Below are 25,237 nucleotides of genomic sequence, written 5' to 3' on the forward strand. Positions count from 1 at the left end.
TTGAAACAGAGTCTCACTAAGTTGCAGAGAGTCTATCCTCCTGTCTCAGCCTCCTGAATGCTGGTATTACAAGCACCACACCCTGCTTTCTAGAGAATTTAAAAATGTGTTTATTTCTTATTATGTGTTACATTTATGTAACAATAAAACCCGGAAACATTGAAACAAATCCACAAAGACAAAAGAAGAAACAGAATAATTCTAACTCCTATCTTTTCTGTCATTCTACCCACAGACAACTATTGTTCTCAGTTTCTTATGAATTATTTCTCAGACTCTAAAAAAAAAAAGCCCACATTTTCACTTGAAGTGATGGAGTCCAAGGAAACGTGGCATTATACATTAAGTTTCCTGTTGAAAGTCATGTAGCGTTAGAACTGCTAGTGCTGGAGCTGTTATTAGAGATAATGGCATCAGATGTTAACAGCAGAACTGGAGATTCTATTTGACCAGATCTTTTCTCATGCTAAGGTTGCCATGACTTTTCAAAGTACAATTTCTGGAGGGTTTTCACATGCTGTCAGTTCTCTTTGGGTAGTCAGATTTGAAATGCTCTTTCTGGCAAGGGCTCTTGCTATTCCTAACTGCTGGAGCCATGGTTTCTCTTTAAAAGCACTGCAAAAGAGAGAGAGAGAAAGATAATTCATAAGGAGGTTCAGTCTCATCACCATTCATAGCTAAAGGGTTGCTTTTGTAGCCGTGCTTAGATAGGGTATGAAGTGGAAACAAGAATATTTCTAAAACTAGTTCCATGTGATTCAGTAGAAATTATCTTTTTCCAAGGCAATGCTAGAAGAACCCACAACTAAAAACAGCCATTCAATGTTCTGTATAATTATAGAATTCTCTGGGCTGAAAGCTTTTCTATTTGTCCTGTCTAGGAATCTCAATATTCTTATATTCTCTGAGTACTTCACTGGCACCTGCAAATACACGTTAAGATTTTTAATTGAAAAGTGTGTGTGTGTGTGTGTGTGTGTGCGCGCGCGCGCGCGCGCGCGCGCACGTGTGTGTTTTCTGGGGACTAAACCCTAGGGCATTCTACCTCCAAGATACACTCCTACCCCTATTTTAATTTTTATTTGGAGCCAGGCATGGTGTGTACGCTTGTAATCCCAGCATTCAGGAGTCTGAGACCAGAGGATCATGGTTCGCAGACAGTCTCAGCTATTTAGTGAGGCCCTCCACAACTTAGTGAGACCCTGTTTCAAAATAAAGAATAAAAATAGGGCAGGGGGTGTGGCTCAGAGGTCGAATGCCCCTGGGTTCCACCCCCCCCACAAAATAATAATAGTAATAATATTAATAATAATATTAATAATAATAATATTAATAATAATAATTTTTTATTTGGAAACAGGATCTCAATAAGTTGCTAAGAGTCTTGCTAAGTTAGTGAGGCTGCCCTTGGGCCTTGAACCTATGATCCTCCTGTTTCCGCTTTCTAAATACTGAAATTATAAGCATGTACTACCACATCTAGCTTTAAAAAAATGTTAGTTTTACTTAGAATCTTTAAATGAAATGTAATAGAATTTACTATTTCTTGATAGTTATTTTCTGGCTCTATGAATACAATTACTCCTATTTATAGGATGCAAATGGCACTCATTACAGAAGAATCTTGCCATCCCCTAAATGTTGAAGTCTTCTAAGTTTTCTTGGTCTTCCTCCCTTCGCACCATCATAGTGGTAGCCCCATTTACTCATGGCTTAAATTCCCATATTCATAAATCTTAAATCTTGGTTTTTCTTAAAAGTCCTTTATCTCTAATCAGCAAATATAAATATTTATCCCGCAGGCACTTCCAATTTTTCATATACTTTATCTTTCTTCTTCCTAAACTGGCTCCCCTCACAATACCCTTGTTCTAACACACTGATACTGCTGTCCTTACAATCTCCAAAACTAGAAACAAAACTCAATTTCTTTTTTATCTCTCCCACACCCAATCAAGGACCAACTGTAATGAATTATTCCCCAGAATCATCCCTCCTGTTTGGTGCTCCCTCTCCTCCCTCGCTTCTAGGGCTCTATCTAGGTCTTCACTGTCTCTCGCTTCTCATCACCACCCCTAACTCTGTCGTTGTCTGTTCCAACCTCTCCAATGCGTCTTCCACCCAATCACATTTGTCTTTGAAAACTGACTATGGGCTTGACCTTATATGTGATTGTCCCACCCCAGTCCTGCCCCAGAGAGAGGCATAACCAATGGCTACTCTTCCCACCCTAACCCACCTGTCTGGGTTGACCTCTGGAAGGATTACATTCTATTAGGTTCTTCTCCAGCTCCTGGCTCTCATGGTAGCTTGGTGATAGTGTACAGCCATAAAATCCATCAGAAATTCCTCATGTGTGTGCCTTTGGGGCACAAAATCTGGGCTTGTCTTTGAGAGAGGAGTACTCGGGCCACCTGCCTGCCTGGCTTGGTTGGATGCTTCAGGTGAATATAGGTGCTTCTACGGCCGCTCTAGATGCATGAACCAGACCAACAAGAACATAGAGTCATGAGACCATGTGTCTCACCTTCTTCAGAGCCTACCAATGAAGGATGAAGGAATGAATCCTAGGAACGATGCAGAAACATAGAGGGATAGAAGAAAGGGTATGCATATAAGGAAGAAAAAATATTGGGAAAAGATAAAGGAAACAAAGAAATTTTTTTAGGTGTGACTCTGCCAGGGTAAGTAAACAGTCAGCCTGACCACCGCTCCTAGGAATCTTCCTTTTGCACTAACCCCATTCTTTAACAAAAATGTTCTTGACTTTGAATTTTCTTTCTTTGAAGACTACAATTCTTATGAAATATATCTACAAAAACTCCAGCATGCTGGTATAACCTTGGAAAAACTGGTAGTGCTTACTAAAGTAAAACATACACTTACTCTAAGATTCAACAATTCTAGTCTTATATACAGAGTCAAGAGAAACAGCTCCTAATGTCCTTTAAAGCTTATATACAAGAAGTCATACATTTTATTCAAAATAGCCCCTCCCCCCAAAAACAGGTGTGGTGGTGCACACCTGTAATCCCAGTTCCTGGGAGGCTGAGACAGGAGAATCACAGGTTTGAGGACAGTCTCAGCAAGTAGTGAGACTCTCATCAACTTAATGAGATCCTGTTTCCAAAGAAAAATGAAAAAATAGGTCTAGGGGCATAGCTTGGAGATAGAATGCCCCCAGATTCAGTCCCTGGTCACACACACACACACACACACACACACACACACACACACACACACTGCTCAGCCCATCAATAAGAAAATGGATACATAAATTAAGATAGGGAATACAACATAGAAATTGAATGCTACATAGAAATAAGAAAAATCAACCAGGCATGGTGGCACAAACTTGTAATCCCAGTACTTACAAGGCTGAGACAGGAGGATTGCAGGTTTGTGGATAGCCTCAGCTACTTAGTGAGGCCCTCTGCAACTTAGTGAGACCCTGTTTCAAAATAAAGAATAAAAAATAGGGCAGGGGGTGTAGCTCGGAGGTTGAATGCCCCTGAGTTCCATCCCTAGACCTACAAAAATAAATAAATAAATAAATAAATAAATAAATAAAATAAAGAATAGAAAATAAGGCTGGGAGTATAGCTCAGAGGTGGAATTCACCTGAGATAAGTAACAAGTACCACACACAAAACACTAAACTAACCTTCAGTTATAGAGATTGAAATGTAATTGTTATATTTGAGAGGAAGTAATATATTTCCCAACCTTTTTTTTTTTTTTTTACACAAAAATGCACCTTGAAAAAGCCTCTGCTCATTGGGACCAGCATGATGGCTTAATTTGAATTACAGTGTCTCTAAACTAGAAGATATTTCCAGAAATATTTACATAAATGCATGTACAATGTGGGAAAAGAATATTCTATTAACTGGATTCAATTAAATGAGTTTCCTGAGCAAGCCTGTATGTACATTCCATAAACATGGCGAAATCAACCAGTAATCAACTTTTTGTAAAGCTCTGGGAAGGATAATTGACTGCCAAGGGGCAGGACAGAATTTGGTGGTTGATGAAAATAGTTTACATCTAATGGGGGTAGTTACAGGCATATATACGCAAACATGGGAGATGGTTCTTTTTGGGGTTTTATAGTCCGAAATTACTCTTACCACTAGGGGGCAACAAGAGAGCTGAAATAAAGGTGAGTTGAGAGGAGACCCCTAGGGAAAGGCGAGTGAAACAACAGGCCCTTGAGTGTTCTGTGCTCTTATATTAACTAATGAGGAGAGCTACCCATCAATCTCTGCTTCTCCAACAGCCCCATCCAGTAATACCTCGTAAGCAATGGGGAGGACCTAAGATCTCATCTGAGAATTCTGTTTTCAGCAAAATCTAATAACCAAAACTTACTTCATTGAAATGGATGTGTCCAAAAAGTCCACTTCAGATACACTTTGCTCATTCTTTAAATATGATAGTGGATTGTGGTGTGTGTGTGTGTGTGTGTGTGTGTGTGTGTGTGTTACTGGGGATTGAGCCCAGGGACATTGTACCTCTGCGCTACACTCCCAGCCTGATTTTTTTATTTTGAAACAGGGTCTGTTTAGGTTGATGAGTCTCACTACTTGCTGAGACTGTCCTCAGCAACGAGAAATCCTACTGTCTCAACCTCTCAAGTACTAGGATTACAGACATATGCCTGTATAGATTATCTTTTTTTTTTTTTTTTTTTTTTGGTACTGGGGATTCAACCTAGTAGCGTTCTACCTCCAAGATACAACCCCAGCCTTATTTCATTACTTTATTTGGAAACAGCCTCACTAGATTTCTGAGAGCCTTGCTACATTACTGAAGCTGGCTTTGAACTTGTGATCCTCCTGCCTCAGCCTCCCAAGTACGCCCAGCTATGGATTATCTTAACTCACCTTAAATATTAGCATCAATTCTAGCACCTTATTCATATAGATCTCCTCCCTATTTGTATAACTTGCCCACAAAGTCGAGTGTGCATGTGAGTTTGTGTGTGTGTGTGTGTGTGTGTGTGTGTGTGTGTGTGTGTGTGTTGCTGGGGCCTTGCACATGGTAGGCAAATACTCTACCACTGAACTGCATCCTCAGCCCTCAAGTTTTTATGGTTCAATTTGGTTTGTTTGTTTGTTTGTGGTACCAGGCATGAAACCCAGGGGCATTCTACCTCCGACCTACACCCCCAGCCCTATTTTTTCATTCTTTATTTTGAAACATGGTCTCACTGAGTTGCAGAAGACCTCACTAAGTAGTTGAGGCTGTCCTTGAATCATGATCCTCCGGTCTCAGCCTCCCAAGTGCTGGGATTATAAGCATGCGCCACCATGCCTGGCTCAGTTCAATTTGTTATTCAATTTTTCCTTTTGTTGCTTCTATTTCCATTACTGTCTAGTATTTAATGACACTATTTTTTCCTATTATGGTACAGGGGATTTTACCCAGGGCATTCTACCTCTGAGCTACATCCCTAACCCTTTTTATTTTTCATTTTGAAACAGGATTTTGATAAGTTTCTGACAATCTAGCTAAGTTTCTGAGGCTGGCCTTGAACCTGCATCCATCCTATCTCAGTCTTGGATTTAAAGGCATGCTCAACCATGTCAAGCTCTATGACATGTCTAATGTCTTTGTCCCACATTTCAAGTTTTTAAAAAATGTCCTTTTAATTATAACTAACAATTATTAGCTTCAAGAAATAATTTATCCAGGTGTGGTGGCACATGCCTGCAATCCCAGTACTTGGGAGACTGAAACAGAAGGATCACAGGTTTGAGGCCGACCTCAACAATTTAGTGAGATTCTCAGTAACTTAGTGAGACCCTGTTTCAAAATAAAAAACAAAATAGGGCTGGGGTGTAACTTGAAGGTAGAATGCCTTTGAGTTCAGTCCCCAGTACCACAAAACAACAGAAACCTAAGCATTAGCAACAGATCTAATCAATGCCATGCTTTTCCTGTGTTTCTTTTCTTCCCCAAAGCTCAAGGACTAAGTGTTAACCAGATCAGACTGGATTATAACACCAGTTCATTTTGTCCTAGCCACGAGGCGAGATGAGGTCCTTATGCTGGGTATTGATGCACTGAAGCAACTTGTATTATACTCTGTGTGGCAGAGCAGGGCTTCATAGACAGTTCCCCACCCTAGACCTGCCTTATAAGATGTCTGCCCTGTTATGTTCAAAGAGAGAGCATTACCTTGCCACAGCTAAGCAGTAGACTGCATTCTCCCTGGTTGTCCTCCCACTGTGCTTCGAGAAGGACATGAAGGAGGACCTTAGTAAAGAGTCAGCACCGGGTGATGTGTAGGAAAATGATGGATGTGAATACCCGACTCTTGAAACTGAAGGGAGGGGCACTTGGGGAAGATACGTATTTTTTACGTGTTTTTCTTTTTTCCCAGCCGTGGCCGTAATTTTTATCTGATCTTGTTCTTGATGTCTTTGTAATTCAGAGAATATATTTGTATCTACCAGTGGAGGGAATGTGAGAATCTGTTCTCTTCGGTCTCTCTGTGGAATTGCCAAAGAATGGACAGGTTTGCAGTTTGTCTGGCTTGCGGTTTGTCCCTGGAGGGGCGGTAGCTTGCTCAAGGTGCCTTGTGAGCCCTTGTTTCCAGCTTTATGCCAGCTCTTGGAGGTCATTTTTGGTTTGGTGTAACCATCTACCATTACGGTGTCTCCAACTTTTGCCCCAAAGACCCTGGCCCCGCACAGCTGACTTTTATGAAGGCTGCGGTTCTGAGCCCTGAGGACCCATTGTTTGATTTTAATATAAATCCTCATCGGCACTGAAATTTTCAGAAAAGAAACTGTGGACCACAGCTTGCTCAGCAAATACAGCACGCAGTCTTTATGCTTGTGTTTGAACGCGACCGTCAGGGGAGTCTGTCCGGCTGAGTTTTTGCATTCCAGGCAGAGAACGCTGGAGTTAACAAAGGCCTTCAGAATCAGCAGTTGGCCTGCTTCTGCAGCCGCATGAATGGGGCATTTAGAGACATCTGCGTGGAGGGCTTCGTGGCACCATGCTCGATACGGGTGAGCGCCGACTGCCTCGTGCGGCCGGGCGCCCTGCTGCAGGGCCCACTCAGTGAGTTCAATGTACCCGTGAAAGGCAGCGATGTACAAGGCCACCCTTTTCTGGTACCTGAATGAGAGCAAGAAGTGTGGGAGAAGGATCAGGAAGTCAGTAAACAGACAGAAGTGGCTAGGCTAGAGGCTCACAAAGCATCCTCCTATAACTGTTTTCATCTTAACTTTCCCCTTAAAAATATGTCTTAGAAATTATCTTGAAAAATGTTTTAGAAAACACTTAGAGTAACATGCAGGTTAAACCCCACAGGTCCCATGTGTATACATTATCCTATGAGGCATGTGTAAGTAAATCTAACTGGGTGCCTGGAGGTGGCTGTCATTCATATAAACATCAAGCGCTCAGGGGGAAAAAAATCACACTTAATATGACATGAAAGCAATTTAGCACATTTTAGACTTTTTTTTTGGAGAGTTTGGCATGTTTATCTTGTCTTTTCTGACTGTCCTTATTTTCTGTCATCTCAACTGTCCTGATCTAAACCACTATGGCCTCTCCCTCCTCCTCCCCATCCTCCTCTCCGTCCTCCTCCCCGTCCTCCTCCCCATCCTCCTCCTGGTCCTCCTCCTCCTCCCTCCCCACCCTGGCGCTCAAGCTTTCATCAAGCAGGATGCAGAGATCTTTTATTCCATACCTCAGAGGGTGCCTATCCTCCATCTCAATCTCTCCAATACCTCCCCATTACAATTCAAATGTGTGATCCTCACCTTGACCTCCAAAGACTTGCATCATCTGGTGCCTGCTCACTCTCCACCCCACTTCTCACCTTTCTCTCCTCTTTCACTTGTACTGGCCACAGTGGTCTTTATGCTCCTCCCGGGGCTGCACAAACTGGTCCCTTCCAATCCTTTCAGCCCCTAGCCACTGATTCGTTCTTATCCTGCAGCCCACCACACGGGATGTCTTTCAGTTTCTTTAATATATTTTCTTGCCTCTAGGTTTTTGTACATTTTTTTGGAACATAGATTTTTCCTTCTCCCTATCACCTGCTGGATACCAGTCCTTCAGGTCTCATCTTCAATTTCCCTGTCCCAAGCGGCCTCACCGGACTTCTGCAGTCTAATCAGTCACCTGCACTGTGCATTCCTGTCCCGTTCTGCACTACACCCTTGTCGCAGCACAGCTCACACTGAGCGATAAGATCTACAGAGCCTGACCCTAACCTCCTGCCCACCAGATGCCAAGCGCCTAAGCACCTTATGGTTATCACACCGTTTCATCTCTGAAGCAATTCTACAAGATGATACCGTTCTCATTTCCACTTTTTAGAAGAGGAGGCTGAGGCTTAGAACAGTTATATTACTAGACCAACTTTATATAGCGAAACCACGAAGGAGCGGGGCTGGGAGCCAGGCAGACGAGCACTCAAGTCTGTACTCCCAGATGGGTTTCTGCTTCTGCAGAAACTGGATATTTCTTTTCTCTTGCCCCTACTGAACTGTAAGCTCGCTGAAGACAGAACGACGGCTTGTTTATTGCCATGTTCCTAAGATCTTGCACAACACATAATACAGGCTCAATAAATACTTGCTTATGGGAGTGAAGGAATAAAAGGAGATTTTCATTTTGCCCCTGGACATTGCCTGACTTCTTAGAGTTTGTTTTTTTTTTTTTAAATGATTAAGTCAAGTGTAGATGGTTAAGGACAAGAAAATTAGAGTTAAATTATCAGGATTCAAGCTGGGCATGTTGGCACATGCTAGTAATCCCAGCATTCGGGAGGCTGAGACAGGAGAATCGTGGTTCCCAGACAGCCTCAGCTACTTAGTGAGGCCCTTTGCAACTCAGTGAGACCCTGTTTCAAAATAAAGAATAAAACATACGGCTGGGGGTGTATCTCAGGGGTAGAATTCCCCTGGGTTTCATCCCCAGTACCACACACACAAAAAAAATTTTAAAAAATTGTCAGGATTCAATATCCTGTTCTGTCCTTTCTGAGCAGTTGGCTTGGGAAAATTTCTAACCTCAGTTTTCTCATTTGTAAAACAAGATTAAAAAAGTATCCACTTCAGAAAACTGTTTTAAGTATAAAATCTGTAATAAATATAACAAAGTTAATCTCGAAGAGTGTATTCAATAAACACATAGTATTAAAGCCAACAATGGCCGGGCATGGTGGCGCACCCTTGTAATCCTTGCACTTGGGAGGCTGAGACAGGAGGACCGCACAGGTTCGAAGCCAGCCTCAGCTACTTAGTGAGGCTCTCAGCAACTTAGTGAGACCCTGTTTCCAAATAAAATATAAAAAATAGATCTGGGAGTATAGCCTGGAGGTACTCTGGGTTCCACCCCTAGTAACCCCCCCCCAAAAAAAAGGCAACAATGCAAAGCAGCTGATTTTTGGATTTGAAACATGAAAAAAAAGATAAGTATCACTATTTCCAGATATAAATTCATGTAAAGTATTGTAATTTTTCATAAGATTGTAAAAGTTGTTCTTCTAATCAGCCACTTTATATATTCCTTAGAGTTCCTGGTGCTACCTGGACTTTTGTAAATCATGATTATTTCCCACAAGGGGGCACTGTTCTAAAATACTGTTAATTCAGGTTAAGTGCTTAGGAAGCAGCCGGCTGCAGGAAGACCTTAAAATGCCCACATGATTCTCGAGGCCTACCCTCCTCCCCTGCCCCGCCACACCTTACATTTCCTGTATGGCAGAAGGGCGAATCTTGTAGGCACTGCACTTTAAAAACTGTGTGTGAGCTGAAAAAAAGGCAGCCAGTATTTTTAGCCAATCAATTTACAAGTCTTATTTTTAGAATTACTGAATGTAAGGGGAAAATATTTATTTTGGCAGGCTTTACATGAGTTGTTAAAAGTCTAATATCTTTACCAAACAGAAGTCACTTATTTAATTAGTATTTTGAAAGGGAATTATTGAGTTGGCACCCAATACCAAAGGCTTTCAGCCCCACATCTTGGTTCTTGCATCCCTGCATCCCTGCATCCCTGCATCCCCGCATCCCCACATCCCCGCATCCCCGCATCCCTGCATCCCTGCATCCCCGCATCCCTGCATCCCCGCATCCCTGCATCCCTGCTTCTTCTCCAGCAAAGATCTCAATAATAATATCTGGTTGAGTCATGCAATGTGGAACTGGCCTGGAGCAGCACCCCAGCTGAACAGTGTGACTGGCAGGCTCAAGACCTGATGGAAGTTTAGTAAAATGTTACTTGAATTAATTCAGCATTTGCTTTATCTCCCCTACCTGAGTACCTGTCCTTCTTTGGATAAGTAGCGTTGGACTTTAAGTTTCTGCCCAAGGAGACAGCCCATCAGAAATTCCTTCCATCCATCCCAGACGTCTAAACGAAGCGTTGTGCCTGTGGAGCAAGAGAGGCAGCGATGACTCTAATCTATCCCTGTGGTTTGGAAGTCCATAAACTAGTGGTAGCCTTCTCCAAGCAGAGGCAAGAGCTAGAGGTGCAATGAAAAGTAACCTCAGAGCAAAGAGACAAGGATGCTATTTTTGGCTTTGGTCTTTATGGGCTTGGAAAAGCCATTTGGCTCCTGTGCACTTCCATTTATTTATCTCTTCAGTAAAGGCATATAATGCTGACTTTTTTCCTTGTAGCTATCTCAAAACAGTCCTATGGGCATTGATTCAATGCTGACATATAGACATACATATATATGCTGGCATATATGCATAGACATACATATATGCATATACATAATGTATGTATACATGTAGGTTACCATACATACATACATGTTACTAACTGAAGTTGTGTGGGAAAACTAAGCTAACTAGCAGAACAAATGGCCTACTTGGGCCCTTAGCTTACAAGTGAGTTCTAATGAAGTTGAATGGTGCCGACCAGCAAATCTGTGTGTTCTATCTTCTATGAAAGAGGAGCCATTCTGTGTTATGAACATAAAAGCAACTGGCTGCTGCTAGGGCATTTGCTTTTTTAAGGTCTACTCTTGTTTTTTTCTGATGGCAGATGCCCTTCACCCTTCAGGCTGGTGTTTTCTAGGAATCTCCCCTTAGCTTATTTGCTTGCATGCGTGCATGTGTGCGTGCGTGCGTGCCTGCCTGCCTGCCTGCCTGCCTTCCTTCCTTCCTTCCTTCCTCCCTCCCTCCCTCCCTCCCTCCCTTTCTTTCCTTCCTTTCTTTCTTGCAGTAGTGGGGTTGGAACCCACTGGCATTCTACCTCTGAGCTATGCCCCAGCCCTATTTTTTATTCTTCATTTTGAAACAGGATCTCACTGAGTTGCAAAGGGCCTCACTAAGTACCCGAGGCTGTCCACGAACCCAGATCCTTCTGTCTCGGCCTCTCAAATTCTGGGATTACAAGCATGCGCCACCACGCCCGAACTTCCCCTGTTCCCAGGATAAACCCAACCCCGCCTCTCTCACTTCCACCCTCTGCCCCGTTTGCTCTCTTCTGGCCACCTTGGCCTTTCGCCTGTCTTCCAAACACAAGTCCTCTCCTCCCTCAGGACCTCCTGACTTACAGCTTCTTTTGCTTGAAAGCATCTTCTTCTATATTTTCACAAGGCACTGTCCTTTTTATTCACCTCCCAACCCAAACTTCATGAAGGCACAGAGGACTCCTCTTGACCGCCATAGCTCCAACATCTCTTGCCACCGCTGCCCCTCCTCCCATTACCCTTTATCTTATGATCTTATTTTAACTTCTCCATAGCCCCTATCATCAGTACTTGAAATCATCGTACTGGTTTGAAGATTTGCTTTTCCCATGCACCCATTAAAAACAAAAAAAGTGTCTTCAGGACCTGACACCCAGTCTGTCCCTTGATAATGCTCATAAATGCTTCTTGGCTGATTAACTGGCCATCTCAGCGATGCTAATGGCTCCATTAACCATCCATGTACCGCTCATTTCCAAGACCAAGTGTCCAGCCCAGGCCTCCTCTCCAGCTCCAGACTTTTCTTGCTGGAATATGACCCCGGAGGGATGGCGCTACGGTCATCATTCCAAACCACACCTTCCATCTTTGGCCCCCAGCGGGTTTTCCTCCTGCATTCTTTCCCTCCATGGTTCATCTCTCTCTTTCTTGCAACCTACATAAGAAACTTCTTGAGGTTTCCATCCTTCCTATTTTTTAATAGCTACTTCTGGGAGTTGTTTTTCATCTATCCTGTTTTTCATGCCCTACATCTTTCAACTGCTCAGTCCTGACAAGTTTACTCCATAAATATTTAAGAACTCTCTTTCCTGGCCTGTCTCAACTAGCCCTGCCCTATTTTAGGCTGAATTGTTCTCTCACCTTAATCTACTCTGTGAAGCTCTCAACAGCCTTCCCCTCCCTTTATTCAGGGCTCTATTTCAATGTGTTGCCTTTTCAGTCAAGCTAAAACAGCCTCCTCCCTCTTTACTGCATCGGTCTTTATTCCCTTACCCAGCTTTGTTTTTACTTAATAGTTCGTATTTCTATTTAAAGTTAGATATTTTCCCATTCACTTTGAAGGTGCTTTCCTTCTCCACTGAGCTGCAGGTTTCAAGACAGTAGAGACATCGCCCTTGCTTGCCGACGCCTAACTCATGCGAGATGCTCAGTAATTACGGTAGTTATTGAATGAAGTCCGGCTCCCCTCCCCAATCCACTCTTGGTTGTGTGTTTCCCTCTCGTCCTATGAGGCTGGCCAGCACATCTGTATTTGTACCAGGAGGATTTTAACCAGGGCATTCTTCTCTTAGTACCCATTCTGTCTGCATCACCATCATCATCAACATCATCATTATCATCATCATCATCGATACTGGGGTTTGAACCCAAGGACATTCTACCTCTGAACTACATCCCAACTCTTTTGGTTATTTATTTATTTAGTGATACTGGGGATGGAATTCAGGGGCATTCTACCTCCGAACTACACCCCCAGCCCTGTTTTTTATTCTTTCTTTCTTTATTTTGGTAGTACTGGGGGTGGAACCCAGGGACTTTTCTACCTCCGGGCTATACTCCCAGACCTATTTTATATTTTACTTGGAAACAGGGTCTCACTAAGTTGCTGAGAGCCTCACTAAGTAGCTGAGGCTGGCTTCGAACCTGTGCGATCCTCCTGTCTCAGCCTCCCAAGTGCTGGGATTACAAGCGCGCACCACCATGCCTGGCCTTATTTTATGTTTTGAAACAGGGTCTCACTGAGTTGCAAAGGGCCTCACTAAGTAGCTGAGGCTGTCCGTGAACCACGATCCTCCTGTATCAGCCTCCCGAATGCTCGGATTGCAAGCGTGTGCCACCATGCCTGGCTTGTTTTTTTTTTTTTTTTTTTTTTGAAACAAGGTCTCCTTAAGTTTCTGAGGGACTTGCTAATTTTCAAAGGCTGGCCTCCAACCTGTGGTCTTTTTGTTTCAACCTTCCAAGTACTGAGATACAGTGCTTGGAAGTACTTGGAAGATACAGTACAGTTGTGTGCCACTGCGCCCAGCTTTGTCTGAATCCTTTTGACCCCTGCCCCACACTCTCCTACTAATAGTTTATGATGAAACCTTGGCACCACTTCTTTAGACAGCCCCCCTTGACTATACACTTTTCTTCTTTCCCAAATCGATTTAAGGGGCTTCTCCTTGGGCTTCCATATATACTTTGAAGCTCTTAACCATGCATGGTGGCACAGGCTTGTAATCCTAGTACTTAGGAGGCTGAGACAGAAGGATCACAGGTTCTCAGCCAGTCTCAGCTACTTAGTAAGGTTCTCCACAAATTAGTGAGACCCTGTTTCAAAAATAAAAAAAATAGGGCTGGGGGTGTATCTCAGAGGTCAAATGTCATTGGGTTCAATCCTCAGTACTGTAAAAAACAAAAAACAAACAAAAACTCTTTATCATTGAATGTATGTTGCTCCTTTAGAATTGCCAATTTTCAAATGCCACTAGAAAACTCTCTGAGTCCAAGCATTATGTCTCATCCAGTCTTGCTGGCTTTGTTTTATTTATGTCCTTGGGTTGCAAGAAGTCCCTCAAGAAAATAGGGTTTACTGTATGGAAGGACAATGATTGGACCTAATGTGCATTAGGAGCCAAGCATCTCTGGAAATGGACCGTTCCCTATCCCTCCCGTGGGGATAAAATTCACTCACTCATTTCTTTTTAAAGGTATACCTTGCCGGGCGTGGTGGCACATGCTTGTAATCCCAGTACTTGGGAGGCTGAGATAGATAGGACGATCATGAAAGTTCAAAGCCAGCCTCAGCTACTTAGCGAGGCTCTCAGCAACTTAGTGAGACCCTGTTTCTAAATAAAATATAAAAAATAGGTCTAGGAGTATAGCCCAGAGGTAAAAAGCCCCTGGGTTCAATCCCCAGTACCACACAAAAAAGGTATTCCTTGTTCCAAAGGATTAATGTCAGTTTATGAGTTATGGAAAACATAGACAGAATAACAAGGAGATAAGCATGTAAATAAGACAAAAGCAAAAGCCTAGGCAGAGATTTAAGATCCCAAAGTGGGGCTAAAATGAACACCTGTCTCCTGTCTCAAAGGAGAATTTCAAGACCTCAGTTGTATTGAGCTTTGCCCCTAACTGACTAGCCGAGGAACTTAAAAATAGTCTCTGAATATTCTCATCTCTAAAGCTTGGACCGAAAGTGCCCCTGCTTCCCCCAACTTCCCCATCCCTGTCCTGGTGTCAGAGCCTCGGCACTTCCTTTTTCTTAAATATGACCCAGCATGACTTTCTGTTTCTTCCTCCTGTGTGTCTCCTATTTGTCTCTCCCTGCTGCTGCTAGTAGAGTTAGCTAATGCCGGAATAAGGAAAAGGCCCAGCTAGCAGATTATCCTGCCTCCAGTCTCTTATTCCTTCTCTGCCGCTCATACCACTTATTACCAAAGTTAGCTTCTCTAAAACCACTCCTGCCCCACGGTGCACGAGCCTGCACTTTGGCTACACCCGCACTTCCCGGGGCTCTCAGCCAGACTCCTCCATACTGCAGAGCAGTCTTCCTGTCTTCTCTCCTTCCTTGAGATAAATCTATATTCATGAACCCAGGGCTCGCGTTCTCCCGGCCTGGGAGCCTGGACTTTCTCCCTTCCTTCTCTCAGATGGTCCACAGCTTGCACATCTCCATATACACCAGACCGTCGCCTCGCCTTGGGAGCCTGTCCCCTTGAGCCTTTTGTACTACACTGAGCTCTTTATAGCATTATAACCAAGTATATGCACACGGCTCATTTCTCCCTCTTTACTGCAAATGCCTGGAGTTCAGAGGAAGTTTTGACATATTTCTGTGCGAGCTCACGAGTCCAGTGACTAACTGAGTGATTTTAATCTTTAACTTTCAACGTGGACTCGATGGCTTCTTCAAACCCTTCTGATTTTCTACACTTTTGGGTACGGGGCCAAGGTTCAGCTCCTGGTGCAGCAGAGACACTCACTCACTGGACAGGAGAGAAGCTGACCAAGGAGTTCTTTGTCTTCTGGCAAAAAAAGGTGGGCTGTCTGGCTGAGGACTGCCAGTGATGCTTTAAGCAAAGACGAGAAGCGAGAAGTGGACCAGGGCCCCTTCCTCCTTTCTCTCTGAGGCTCTCCTTATCCTGCTTGTCCTCCAAAGCCCTGTGTGCCCAGGGTGGCCAAAGCATTTTATCCAGCTCATTCCTGGCTCTAACTCTTGTATCTGAAGCCTCCCCTTCAGCTCCCATTTCCAGAAGCTCACTTTAGAAGGTTGCTGTGTTGTTCTCAATACACGAGGCAGAGTGAGCCATGTAATTATACTTAGAAACCTTGCATTTTCTTAATCTGTAAAAGGTGGGGGTTGGGCCAAGCCATTTCTAAATTCTCTTCCAGTTCTACAAGGTCGCATCATGGTTTGAGTAGTAAAGGCCTGAAGAACAGTCACCCCCAGTTTATGCTAGCTTCATTTCATCTTGTAGCATTTCTTTAAACAACTAGATGATCCGTCGCTTGGGGTCAGACGCCACTGTGTGCCCTAACTCACGTAAGGCCTCATCACATCCCAGGCTGGGCTCAGCCTCCAGCAAGCAGGCAGGGCAGGTGTGTGCTGTACAGTGAAGGGCTCTGGGGACAAGTCTCACCCCTTCACTTCCTCTGATCAATAAAGAGGACAGTCATTGATATTGAAGATTTTGGAGGCTCAATATAAAACAACATGAAAGGATAATGCTGAGCAAATACAATAGTCAGGAGAAGTATCAGTAAGGGCAAATTTAGCAGTCGTGAAAACCACTTAACCCAAGCTCACCCATATATGTTAGGAGAACTCTAACCCGAGTGCAACACGTGTCAGAACGCAGCTTTACCTGCAAGTCCACTAATGCTCAGCAAGGACGAGTCACTTTGAGCAACCATCTCTCTGAGGTTCGGATCCTTTGCTAATAGAATTAATTACGTACAATAGAAAATTCTATAGATAATTACATAGAATAGCTAATAGAATAGAATTGCAACAGATCAGTTTGTCAGATTTGAGTTGATCTTACTGATGTTTGGCTTCCGCATCCATGACCTGGAGGGACAGTATTTAAAGACTATTGGAGGTAAATGCCAGTCTGCCAAAGGCCATTTTTTGGTCTGGCATCCTAGCATTGCACTGTTGGAAAGATTGTTTTACTCTGACTGGCAACATTGAAAGACGAGATTTCACACGCAGTGCCCCAAACAGTGTATATTATATGCTATGATTTGCATTAAAAATGTGTGTATGAAGGGGAGAGAAAAATGCATTTTAACTTGTTCTATATATTTTTGAAATATACTTTGAAAGAGAAAAATATAAAAGGCTATGAGCTTTGCTCTTCCATTCTGAGAAAATTAACAAATCCTGTTTTTAAACAAGACTTGGCTGGGCTATGAGACTTTTCTTATTTTTAGTCTATAGACCAAGGCACAGTGGCAAACCATTGATAACTTACATCTAGACTGTGATTACAAAGGTTTAAAAATAGCTCCTCCATTATTAATTTAGAAAAAATTTTGAAGCTGGGCGTGGTGGCGCACGCTTGTAATCCCAGCATTTGGGAAGCCGAGACAGGAGGATCGCGGTTCACGGACAGCCTCAGCTACTTAGTGAGGCCCTTTGCAACTCATTGAGACCCTGTTTCAAAATAAAGCATAAAAATAGTGTTGGGGGTATAGCTCGGAGGTAGACTGCCCCTGGGCTCCATCTCCAGTACAGCAAAAAATTATTTTGATTTTAAATCTTCATAAGAATGAAGGCTGCCTTATAAGAGAGAACAGAGTGCTTAGAGGGCCAAGAGACAGGGAGACTTAAGCCACTAGCAATTCTTTCACACTACTGGTATTTAAAACCATGTAGATGGGCAAACTATTTTAAAATAAACAAGGAAATAAATTTGCATTTAAAAATTCAGATTCCTATTTTCTCTTGAAAAGCTGCAAAATCTAGATGATCTCAAAGAAGGTGCTGAGTAGCAGCTGCTATCAATGTGGCAGGCAGTACCGGTGTGGGTCTGGTAGTCCTGAAGGGTGTTGCAGTCATACATCTCCAGTCCCTCCGGGGTCCGGAGACAGTAGACGCTCACGGGGAAACCGCATCTCTGAGTTATCAGGGTTCTCAGGTCAGACACTTTTGTAGTAAGGAGGGAAATGTTCTCCATTATTGGAATCGTCTCTTGGGTTACAGCATTGAACACATAGAGGGTAGGCTTTTCTTCTTTCTACAGGGAGAGGAAAAAGAAAACCTATTGTCTGGAGGTTGAGGAAAGGAACAAATATTCCACAGGGTGCTCTGAGCACCTCCAGCTCCCAGGACATCGGTGTAACAGGTGAAAGCAAAGGACAGCTTTCTCTCAAGCTGCTTTGTGCTAAGGGCATTAACAAGTCCCCTTTCTTTGAGGGAAGTAGATGAGACTCCACCAGGCTTGAGACCTTTCTCTCTCTCTCTCTCTCTCTCTCTCTCTCTCTCTCTCTCTCTCTCTCTCCCTTCTTTCTTCTTCTTCTTCTTCTTCTTCTTCTTCTTCTTCTTCTTCTTCTTCTTCTTCTTCTTCTTCTTTTTTGCTGTACTAGGAATGGAACCCAGGGTCATTATACCTCTGAGCTACACCCCCAGCCGTATTTTTTATTCCTTATTTTGAAACAGGGTCTCACTGAGTTGCAAAGGGCCTCACTAAGTAGCTGAGGCTGTCCTCGAACCGCAAACCTCCTGTCTCAGCCTCCCGAATGCTGGAATTACAAGCGTGCGCCACCACGCCTGGCCGAGACCTTTCTTACTCCTTCATCTGGAGGCCTAGATCCACAAGATGAAGGTTGGCATTCACATCCACGCTGTGGTTTACAGAGGTGTTAGTTTACTCTTCCACAGTGCCACGTTTTTGTGGATGTTTGTTTGTTTGTTTGTTTTCTTTCTGCGGTACTGGGGATTTAACCCAGGGACATTCTAACCTCCGAGCTACATCCTCAGCTGTGATTTTTATTCTTTTATTTTGAAACAGGTGATTTTTATTCTTTTATTTTGAAACAGGTCTCACTACATTGCAGAAGCCTCACTTAGTCGCTGAGGCTGGCTGTGATCCTGCAAAACTTCTGACTCAGCCTCCCAAATACTGGGATGATAAGTGTGTTCCACCATGCCCGGCTATGGTGCCTCATTTTAATTTAGAAGTATTGTGGGTTCTAATCCTTTGGTCATTTAAAGTAATCCTTTCTGAGAAGCTAATTCTGGGTAGTGGAATAGCACTGAGGGTAGGAGGGAAGTTACCATTGTATGTTCTTTTTGTCAAAGTGGTTTGATGTCTTAAGAAAGACAGTAATGCTGGGTGCATTGGCGCACGCCTATAATTCCAACACTTGGGAGGCTGAGATGGAAGGACTACAGGTTTGAGGTCAGCCTCACAACTTGGAAAGATTCTCAACAACTTAGCAAGATGCTGTTTCCAAACAAAAATATAAAGGGCTGGGGGTGTGGCTTAGAGGTAAAACACTCCTGGGGTCAATCCCTAATACCACCAAAAAATAAATAAATAAATAAATAAATAAATAAATAAATAAATACAGCAACCATATATACTCTTATATTTAAAAAGGGGAATACTAAAAGTTTTCTTTGTTCCTTTTATCTTATAATCCAGATAGGAAACCAAGTGGAACCGAGACATGTGAAATCGAGCTAAGATGGAATGTTTGGGGAAAACATTAATCCTCTGTTCGTCACAGTTTAATCAAGCCAAACCCCAAACGAAAAACACAGCAAATATGGGAAGAGGGTGGGGAGGAAAAGATGACTCCATTTCCACTTTTCTAACAAAAAGTGAAACTGTCTTCACTTCCTCTTTAGTGGACTCAGGAGAGCAATGTTTTCTGCAGTGGCTTGCTGTTGGCTGGGCAGACGTGCTTGGTGCCCTCCCTGAATGCCCAGGGCGCTCTCAGAAGCTGGCACCAGCCTTGAGGTTCTTCACGGACACTCCAGCCAGTCACTGTCAACAAACCAAGTTACCATGGAGGCAGATACACGCGCATGGCCGTCACTGTCATTCTTGGTCCTTCCCCGTCTCTCTCTCTCTCATCAGAATTCCTCTGGTTCCTCCAAAGGCCCTTCCCTGCTGTCGGCATATAGTACATTAAATTCATTTCCCTTCCCCCAGATAGCATATCTCCATGATATAAATCAACTTGCAGGTCTCTTTGGAAAAGACTTTGAGGAGTGATGTTACTGATGACATTTAAGTCTGCCATCTCTGGAAGCAAGTTTGGGCCCTCTTCTGCTGCACATGGAGTGAGCCCAGCAAGCTGAGCTGCTCCCAGTACTTGGGAAGCTGAGACAAGAGGGTGATAGGCCAGCCTTGGCAGCTTAGTGAGACCCTGTTTATAAAAAAAAAGGGTTGGGGGATGCCTCAGTGGTAGAATACTTCTGCGTTTCATCCTTAGCATATATACACACACATACACACACACCCCAATAATAAAACCAGTTAACTAGCTACTGCATGTAGATAAATGCAGTAAAAGGAAGCTGCTCAGAATATTAATAATCATATATTTTCATATGTAAAGATAAACTTCTCTAACCTATCTATACACATATTTGGTTCTGGAACAAGGAATAACAAAGGGAGAATTGCAGAATATCTGGCAACTTTAGATGAAAATCAAAAGTTCAAGGAATAAAATGTTAATTATCAATGAACCCAGTCTTAAGAAAATTAATACATATAGAGTTTATCCTTTTTATTTATTGATGTGATTGATTTTAGCACCTAGGGACTTTTTTTGGGGGGGGTACTGGGTATGGAACTCAGGGGCATTCTACCTCCGAGTTACACCCCCAGCCCTATTTTTTTTTATTGTATTTTGAAACAGGGTTTCACAAAGTTGTGGAGGGCCCCACTAAGTATTGAACGCAGATCCTCAGGTCTCAGCCTCCCAAATGCTGGGATTATAAGCATGTTCTACCACATCCGGTTCACCTAGGGACTTCTGATCATATAAATACATAAGAAATGTCAAATAACATTCTAGGCCCATTTCATTCATAATAGAACTGTAACATCACACCATTTTAACTCTACATATCTACCATTTTATGTCTTGTTTTTGTGGCAAAGTCCAGTCTGAATTCTAATGAGGCACATGAGTTGCAGGCAGTCTTCATGTTTTATGGAAAGAGGATAGATAGATGGCAATTAATAGTACTTTGCTAACTCACCCTAACCACATAAAAGAAGCATCTTTGTACCTCTCTGTCTACATAATACTTCTCTCCACATATTCAGAATCAGGAAAGGCTGGCCAGTTTTACCTAAGGAAGTTAGATACTATTAAATAAATAATACCATGTGCAAAACATTGTTGGACATATATAAAATGAAAGTTTTTCCCTTACAAACAAATCAAGGATTAACAAACCAAGTTACTATGGAGGGAGAAACGTGCACAATGTACTACTTTCCAATAAAAACAAATACATTCTATTTATGGGGATAATATACATTGACAATAGAAGAGGAAGAGTTGGAAAAAAAACAGACTGAAAGAAAGCAAGTGGATACAAGTTTTGAATGCTGAAATTCTCCTTTTTTCTGTATCTTTGGAGTTACAGCACCCAACAAGCAGGAGCTTGCCCCGGCTATTAAGCCAAAAAGGGAAATTATGTTTGTTTGTTTTGTTGAACTGAAAAAAACTCCAAGCAAGATGACTTCATAAGCTTCTCCTGGAGAGGATAGAAACCTCAATTAAAATAACTTTTCTCACCAAATTCTTTCTATACTTTTTATTATGGCTCATATTAGAAAAGATATCTATTTTTTAGAAATGTTTTCACTTGTAAGTTATACATTTTGAGGAAATGTGTTTATACATGTTTCTGTGTATAAAAGTGTATTGAAAATTTAAGCTCCATATGAATCTCCTGGATTCTGGTGTTTTTACATTCACAGTACCTTTTGAAAGCTAAAATGTCTATCATTTGCAGTCAACTTCAGACCTATGAAGAAAGTACAAACTTGTCCAACTCATCCAGTAGACATCTACTCAGTAGTTACTACAGAGTTAACCTGATTTCTCACCATGAAACAGCTTTCCACAGCATTCCAAGGATCTCAGAAGGGATTAACTGTATTTTGACCTTTGCACTTGGTTGGTAAAAGTTGGCCATGGAAGAAGGCAAGGGAACTAGGAGTCTTAGGGAGGCTGAGCCCACTTGATGTTCTGCAAGACATGACCTAACAGATAGTTGCCCCTTTGCAGTGGTAGGGAATGGGTGTGTGATAAGATGCTCCTGACCAGGTCCACCTTCCCTCCTCCAGCTACACCTGGGAACCAATAAGACAGAGAAACAGCAGACGAGGTGGTGTTCAGGTAATGGCAGTTCTCTAGCCTCGCTGGCCTGTCCACGGGGCTGGCAGTGTGTCCAGTACCTGGCTAAAGGGTCAGTTGTAGCTGCAGTAGTGGCCATCCTGGGCTAGTTTTGGGGCATGATTTAAATGTTTCTGGCTGTGTTATCTTTGATCCTGACTTTCCAATCTCCCTGGCAAGATTGTGAACTACCAATAGCCCTTCAGTATGTTTATTTTCTGCTTAAATTCCCTATGGTTTGTTTTTGCTACTTGCAACTAAGAACTACAATACAGACAGAGGAAAAGGGAAAGTATTGGTAAGTGCTGTGCCTGAGGGTAGAAGGGACGGGGTAATGCCACAGAAAGGGAGAGAATCCGATCCCTGTAAAGTTTCTCAGTACCTTGCTTTGAAGTGTTGGACCACAATTATACCTTCTGGTTAGTTTTCAAACTTTGCCTCTCAAGGCCTTTATCAATTCAGAACTCATACTGTTCTAGGCTCTGGGTGACAAGAATGAACAAAACTCCGGCAATAATTTCCACGGGTTAAAATGCAGGAGACAGATGCAATGGCACCTCTGTGTGCAGGACAAAACCTAAGCTTCAGTAATGCCCAGTGCCACCGTGTACAGCAGCACAGTGATCTGCAACAGCCTCAGCTGTGACGATCGGTACTGACTCTTGTGGTAATAAAACTTGGAGACGCATGCCACAGAAAATATTTCTTTATGGCTTCTATAAGAGTTCTTTTCCAAAAAAAAGAAAAGTTAATGAAATGCTCTTTCCCCATTGTTATTATTATTATTATTATTATTAGTAGTAGTAGTAGTAGTAGTAGTAGTAGGGAATTGAAGCCAGGAATATTCTATCACCCAGATACACCTCCAGCCCACTTTATTTTTTTGTTTGAAATAGAGTCTAAGTTGTCGAGGGTCTCACCAGGTTGCTCAGGCTGGCCTTGAACCTGTGATCCTCCTGTCTCAGCCTTCCAGATGCTGAAGTTACAGGTATGTATTACCATGCCTGGCTTCCCTACCATTCTTATGTTGCTCCTCTAATTCACTTTTCCAAATGTGTCTACATTGTCATTAAAGGGAAAAGTTTAATATATGGGGAAACTGGAAAATAGTGATAATTTTACAAATTTGTTTATTAAGGGTAGCTTGCCTGTATATTTACCTAATGTCTTTCCTTCTTTTCACACAAACAAAACTTTGTAATCCACATAAAGAATATAAGCACAATAAGGAACCTAAATATCTTGGAGTTGTTTTAGGGTTCGTAATATCTATGTGTACCTTTCTAAAAACAAAACAAAACAAAAAAGCCGGGCATGGTGGTACATGCTTGTAATCCCAGCATTTGGGAGGCTGAGGCAAGAGGATCTCGGTTCACTTCCAGCCTCAGCTACTTAGTGAGGACCTTTGCAACTTAGTAAGACCCTGGTTCAAAATAAAGAATAAAAAATAGGGCTGGGGTATAGCTCAGAGGTAGAATGTCCCTGGGTTCCATCCCCAGTACTGAAAAAATAAAAAGAAGAAAGAAAGAAAGAAAGAAAGAAAGAAAGAAAGAAAGAAAGAAAGAATTCTTGATAAGTTTTTGAACTTTGAAAAGATTTTTGGTTCACTTCATGATATTTCTAAGTTGTATCAAAATAAATCTGAGGACTAGCTTTCCCAGATTCTCACAAGGTAATACTAACTTGAATATAGGTAAACACAGTTTAAAAAAAAAAGAAAGGTACTACTTAAATTTGTGTATATTTATTTATTTTATTTATTTATTTTTCAGTACTGGGATTGAACCCAGGGGCATTCTACCTCTGAGCTACATCCCCAATCCTATTTTTTTTTTTTATTTTTTGAAACAGGGTCTCACTGACTTGCTAAGGGCCTTACTAAGTAGTTGAGGGTGTCCAAGAACTGCGATCTTCCTGCTCAGCCTCCCAAAGGCTGGGGTTACAAGTGTGCACCATCACGCCTGGCTAAATTTGTGTCTATTTAATTATGTAATACAGCAATAGCATAACAGTGCAGGGCTGGTGTGACTGCATTCTTTGAGGTTTAGCAGGTGTTATTTTAAACCAGCTGTTATCATAAACATATGTAAATACTGTGGACTTTTGAAATAGGCCCATATTTATCATCTAAGCTAAAAAGGAGCTAAAAGCCAGGGGTGATGGTTCATGCCTGTGATCCCAATACTTGGAAGGTTGAGACAGAAAGTCAGGTTCTATCTAGACCAGCCTCAGTAACTGAGACTCTCAGAAGCTAAGTGAGACTTAGTTAAATAAATAAATAAATAAATAAATAAATAAATAAATAAATGGCTGGGGTATAGCTTGGAGGTAGAAATAAAAGAGAGATGTTAAAAAATATATTTTCCATAAATGGAAAACAATATTTAGGTTATTCTTAGTTTTCTTCTTTCAGATCAAAGATACTATTTCCCCTCATAAAAGTAGTGAAGTAATGCTCTAAATGTGATTCTAATGGACAGAGTAAAGAGAAAGATCGGTAAGCTTTCCATGAAACCCAAGAGTTTTTAATTAAGCCCTGTCTGTTGGCCAGCCCCGTGACTCATAATTATATTCTGCCTTGGCTCTCTTGAATGAACTCTTTTACCTCTATATTCTGTTCATGTCGTTAGCAGTTTAGAACTCCAGGAAAAGGTTAGAGTTCAGTGCAAAGCTTGAATCACTCTGTTAAAGGATAGTTAATTGGCGGAACGCATGAAATGTTTTTGTAAGTAGAATAAAAGCATAGGATGCCCCAGGATGCCCCTGGGGAAGGAGATTGGAAGACCGAGCTGGGAGACACTCTATTGCATATTTTTTGTACATTTTGAATTTAGAGCCATGTGAATGAGCTACCTAGTCAAACTGAAATAATATTTGTTTTAAATAAAAACAAAGTTAGTCCTTACCTAAAAAAACACTTTTCATAGGTCCCTGAAGAGCCACCAGATTCTTGTAGCCAGCTCAGATATCTGTATTGAACTTCATCTCTATCTCTAAGCAAGCAAACAATAAAAGACCTTGAACCTTATCATTGACATCACACAATTCCGGAAAATTTTAGAGGGTTGAGCCTATGCAGTTCCAAAAACATAACATGTAAATATATCTAAATACATAAAGAGAAGACGTTTAAGAAATTAAAGATTTTGGTCTGTTTTAAAAGTATCATGCTACCATTTTCTGAGTACCAGAGGGAGAAAAAATAGAAAAAAAACACAGTTGTTTTAATTTCATTTCTTGATAAGTATTCTTCAAGAATGTAAAAACAAGGCATGACTAAATTCTTGTAAATCATTAAAACATAAAAATATGGACCTTTTTATATGAATGGAATCATGCATTGTTATCATTTAGTACTTGTATTGACTAATTAGTATTGGAGAGTATTCCTTTTGTGTGTGTGTGTGGTACTGGGGA

The 25,237-nt window shown here is 42.0% G+C and overlaps 1 protein-coding gene across 1 annotated transcript in view; it reads right to left on the minus strand.

Moving 5' to 3' along the window:
- Window positions 1-485: 485 nt before the first annotated feature.
- ANKUB1 (ankyrin repeat and ubiquitin domain containing 1) overlaps window positions 486-25,237 on the minus strand; it is a gene marked incomplete at both ends in the record, with an annotated part of 28,220 nt that continues 3,468 nt past the window's right edge. Inside the window, 4 exons of the mRNA XM_080695735.1 lie at window positions 486-615; window positions 6,184-7,131; window positions 10,290-10,404; window positions 17,472-17,688. Coding sequence (XP_080551861.1) covers window positions 486-615; window positions 6,184-7,131; window positions 10,290-10,404; window positions 17,472-17,688 — 1,410 coding nt within the window. The remainder of the gene's footprint in view (window positions 616-6,183; window positions 7,132-10,289; window positions 10,405-17,471; window positions 17,689-25,237) is intronic.

The sequence above is a fragment of the Muscardinus avellanarius genome, assembly GCF_963383645.1.
Source record: "Muscardinus avellanarius genome assembly, chromosome: 5".
In the NCBI taxonomy this organism is placed as follows: domain Eukaryota; kingdom Metazoa; phylum Chordata; class Mammalia; order Rodentia; family Gliridae; genus Muscardinus; species Muscardinus avellanarius.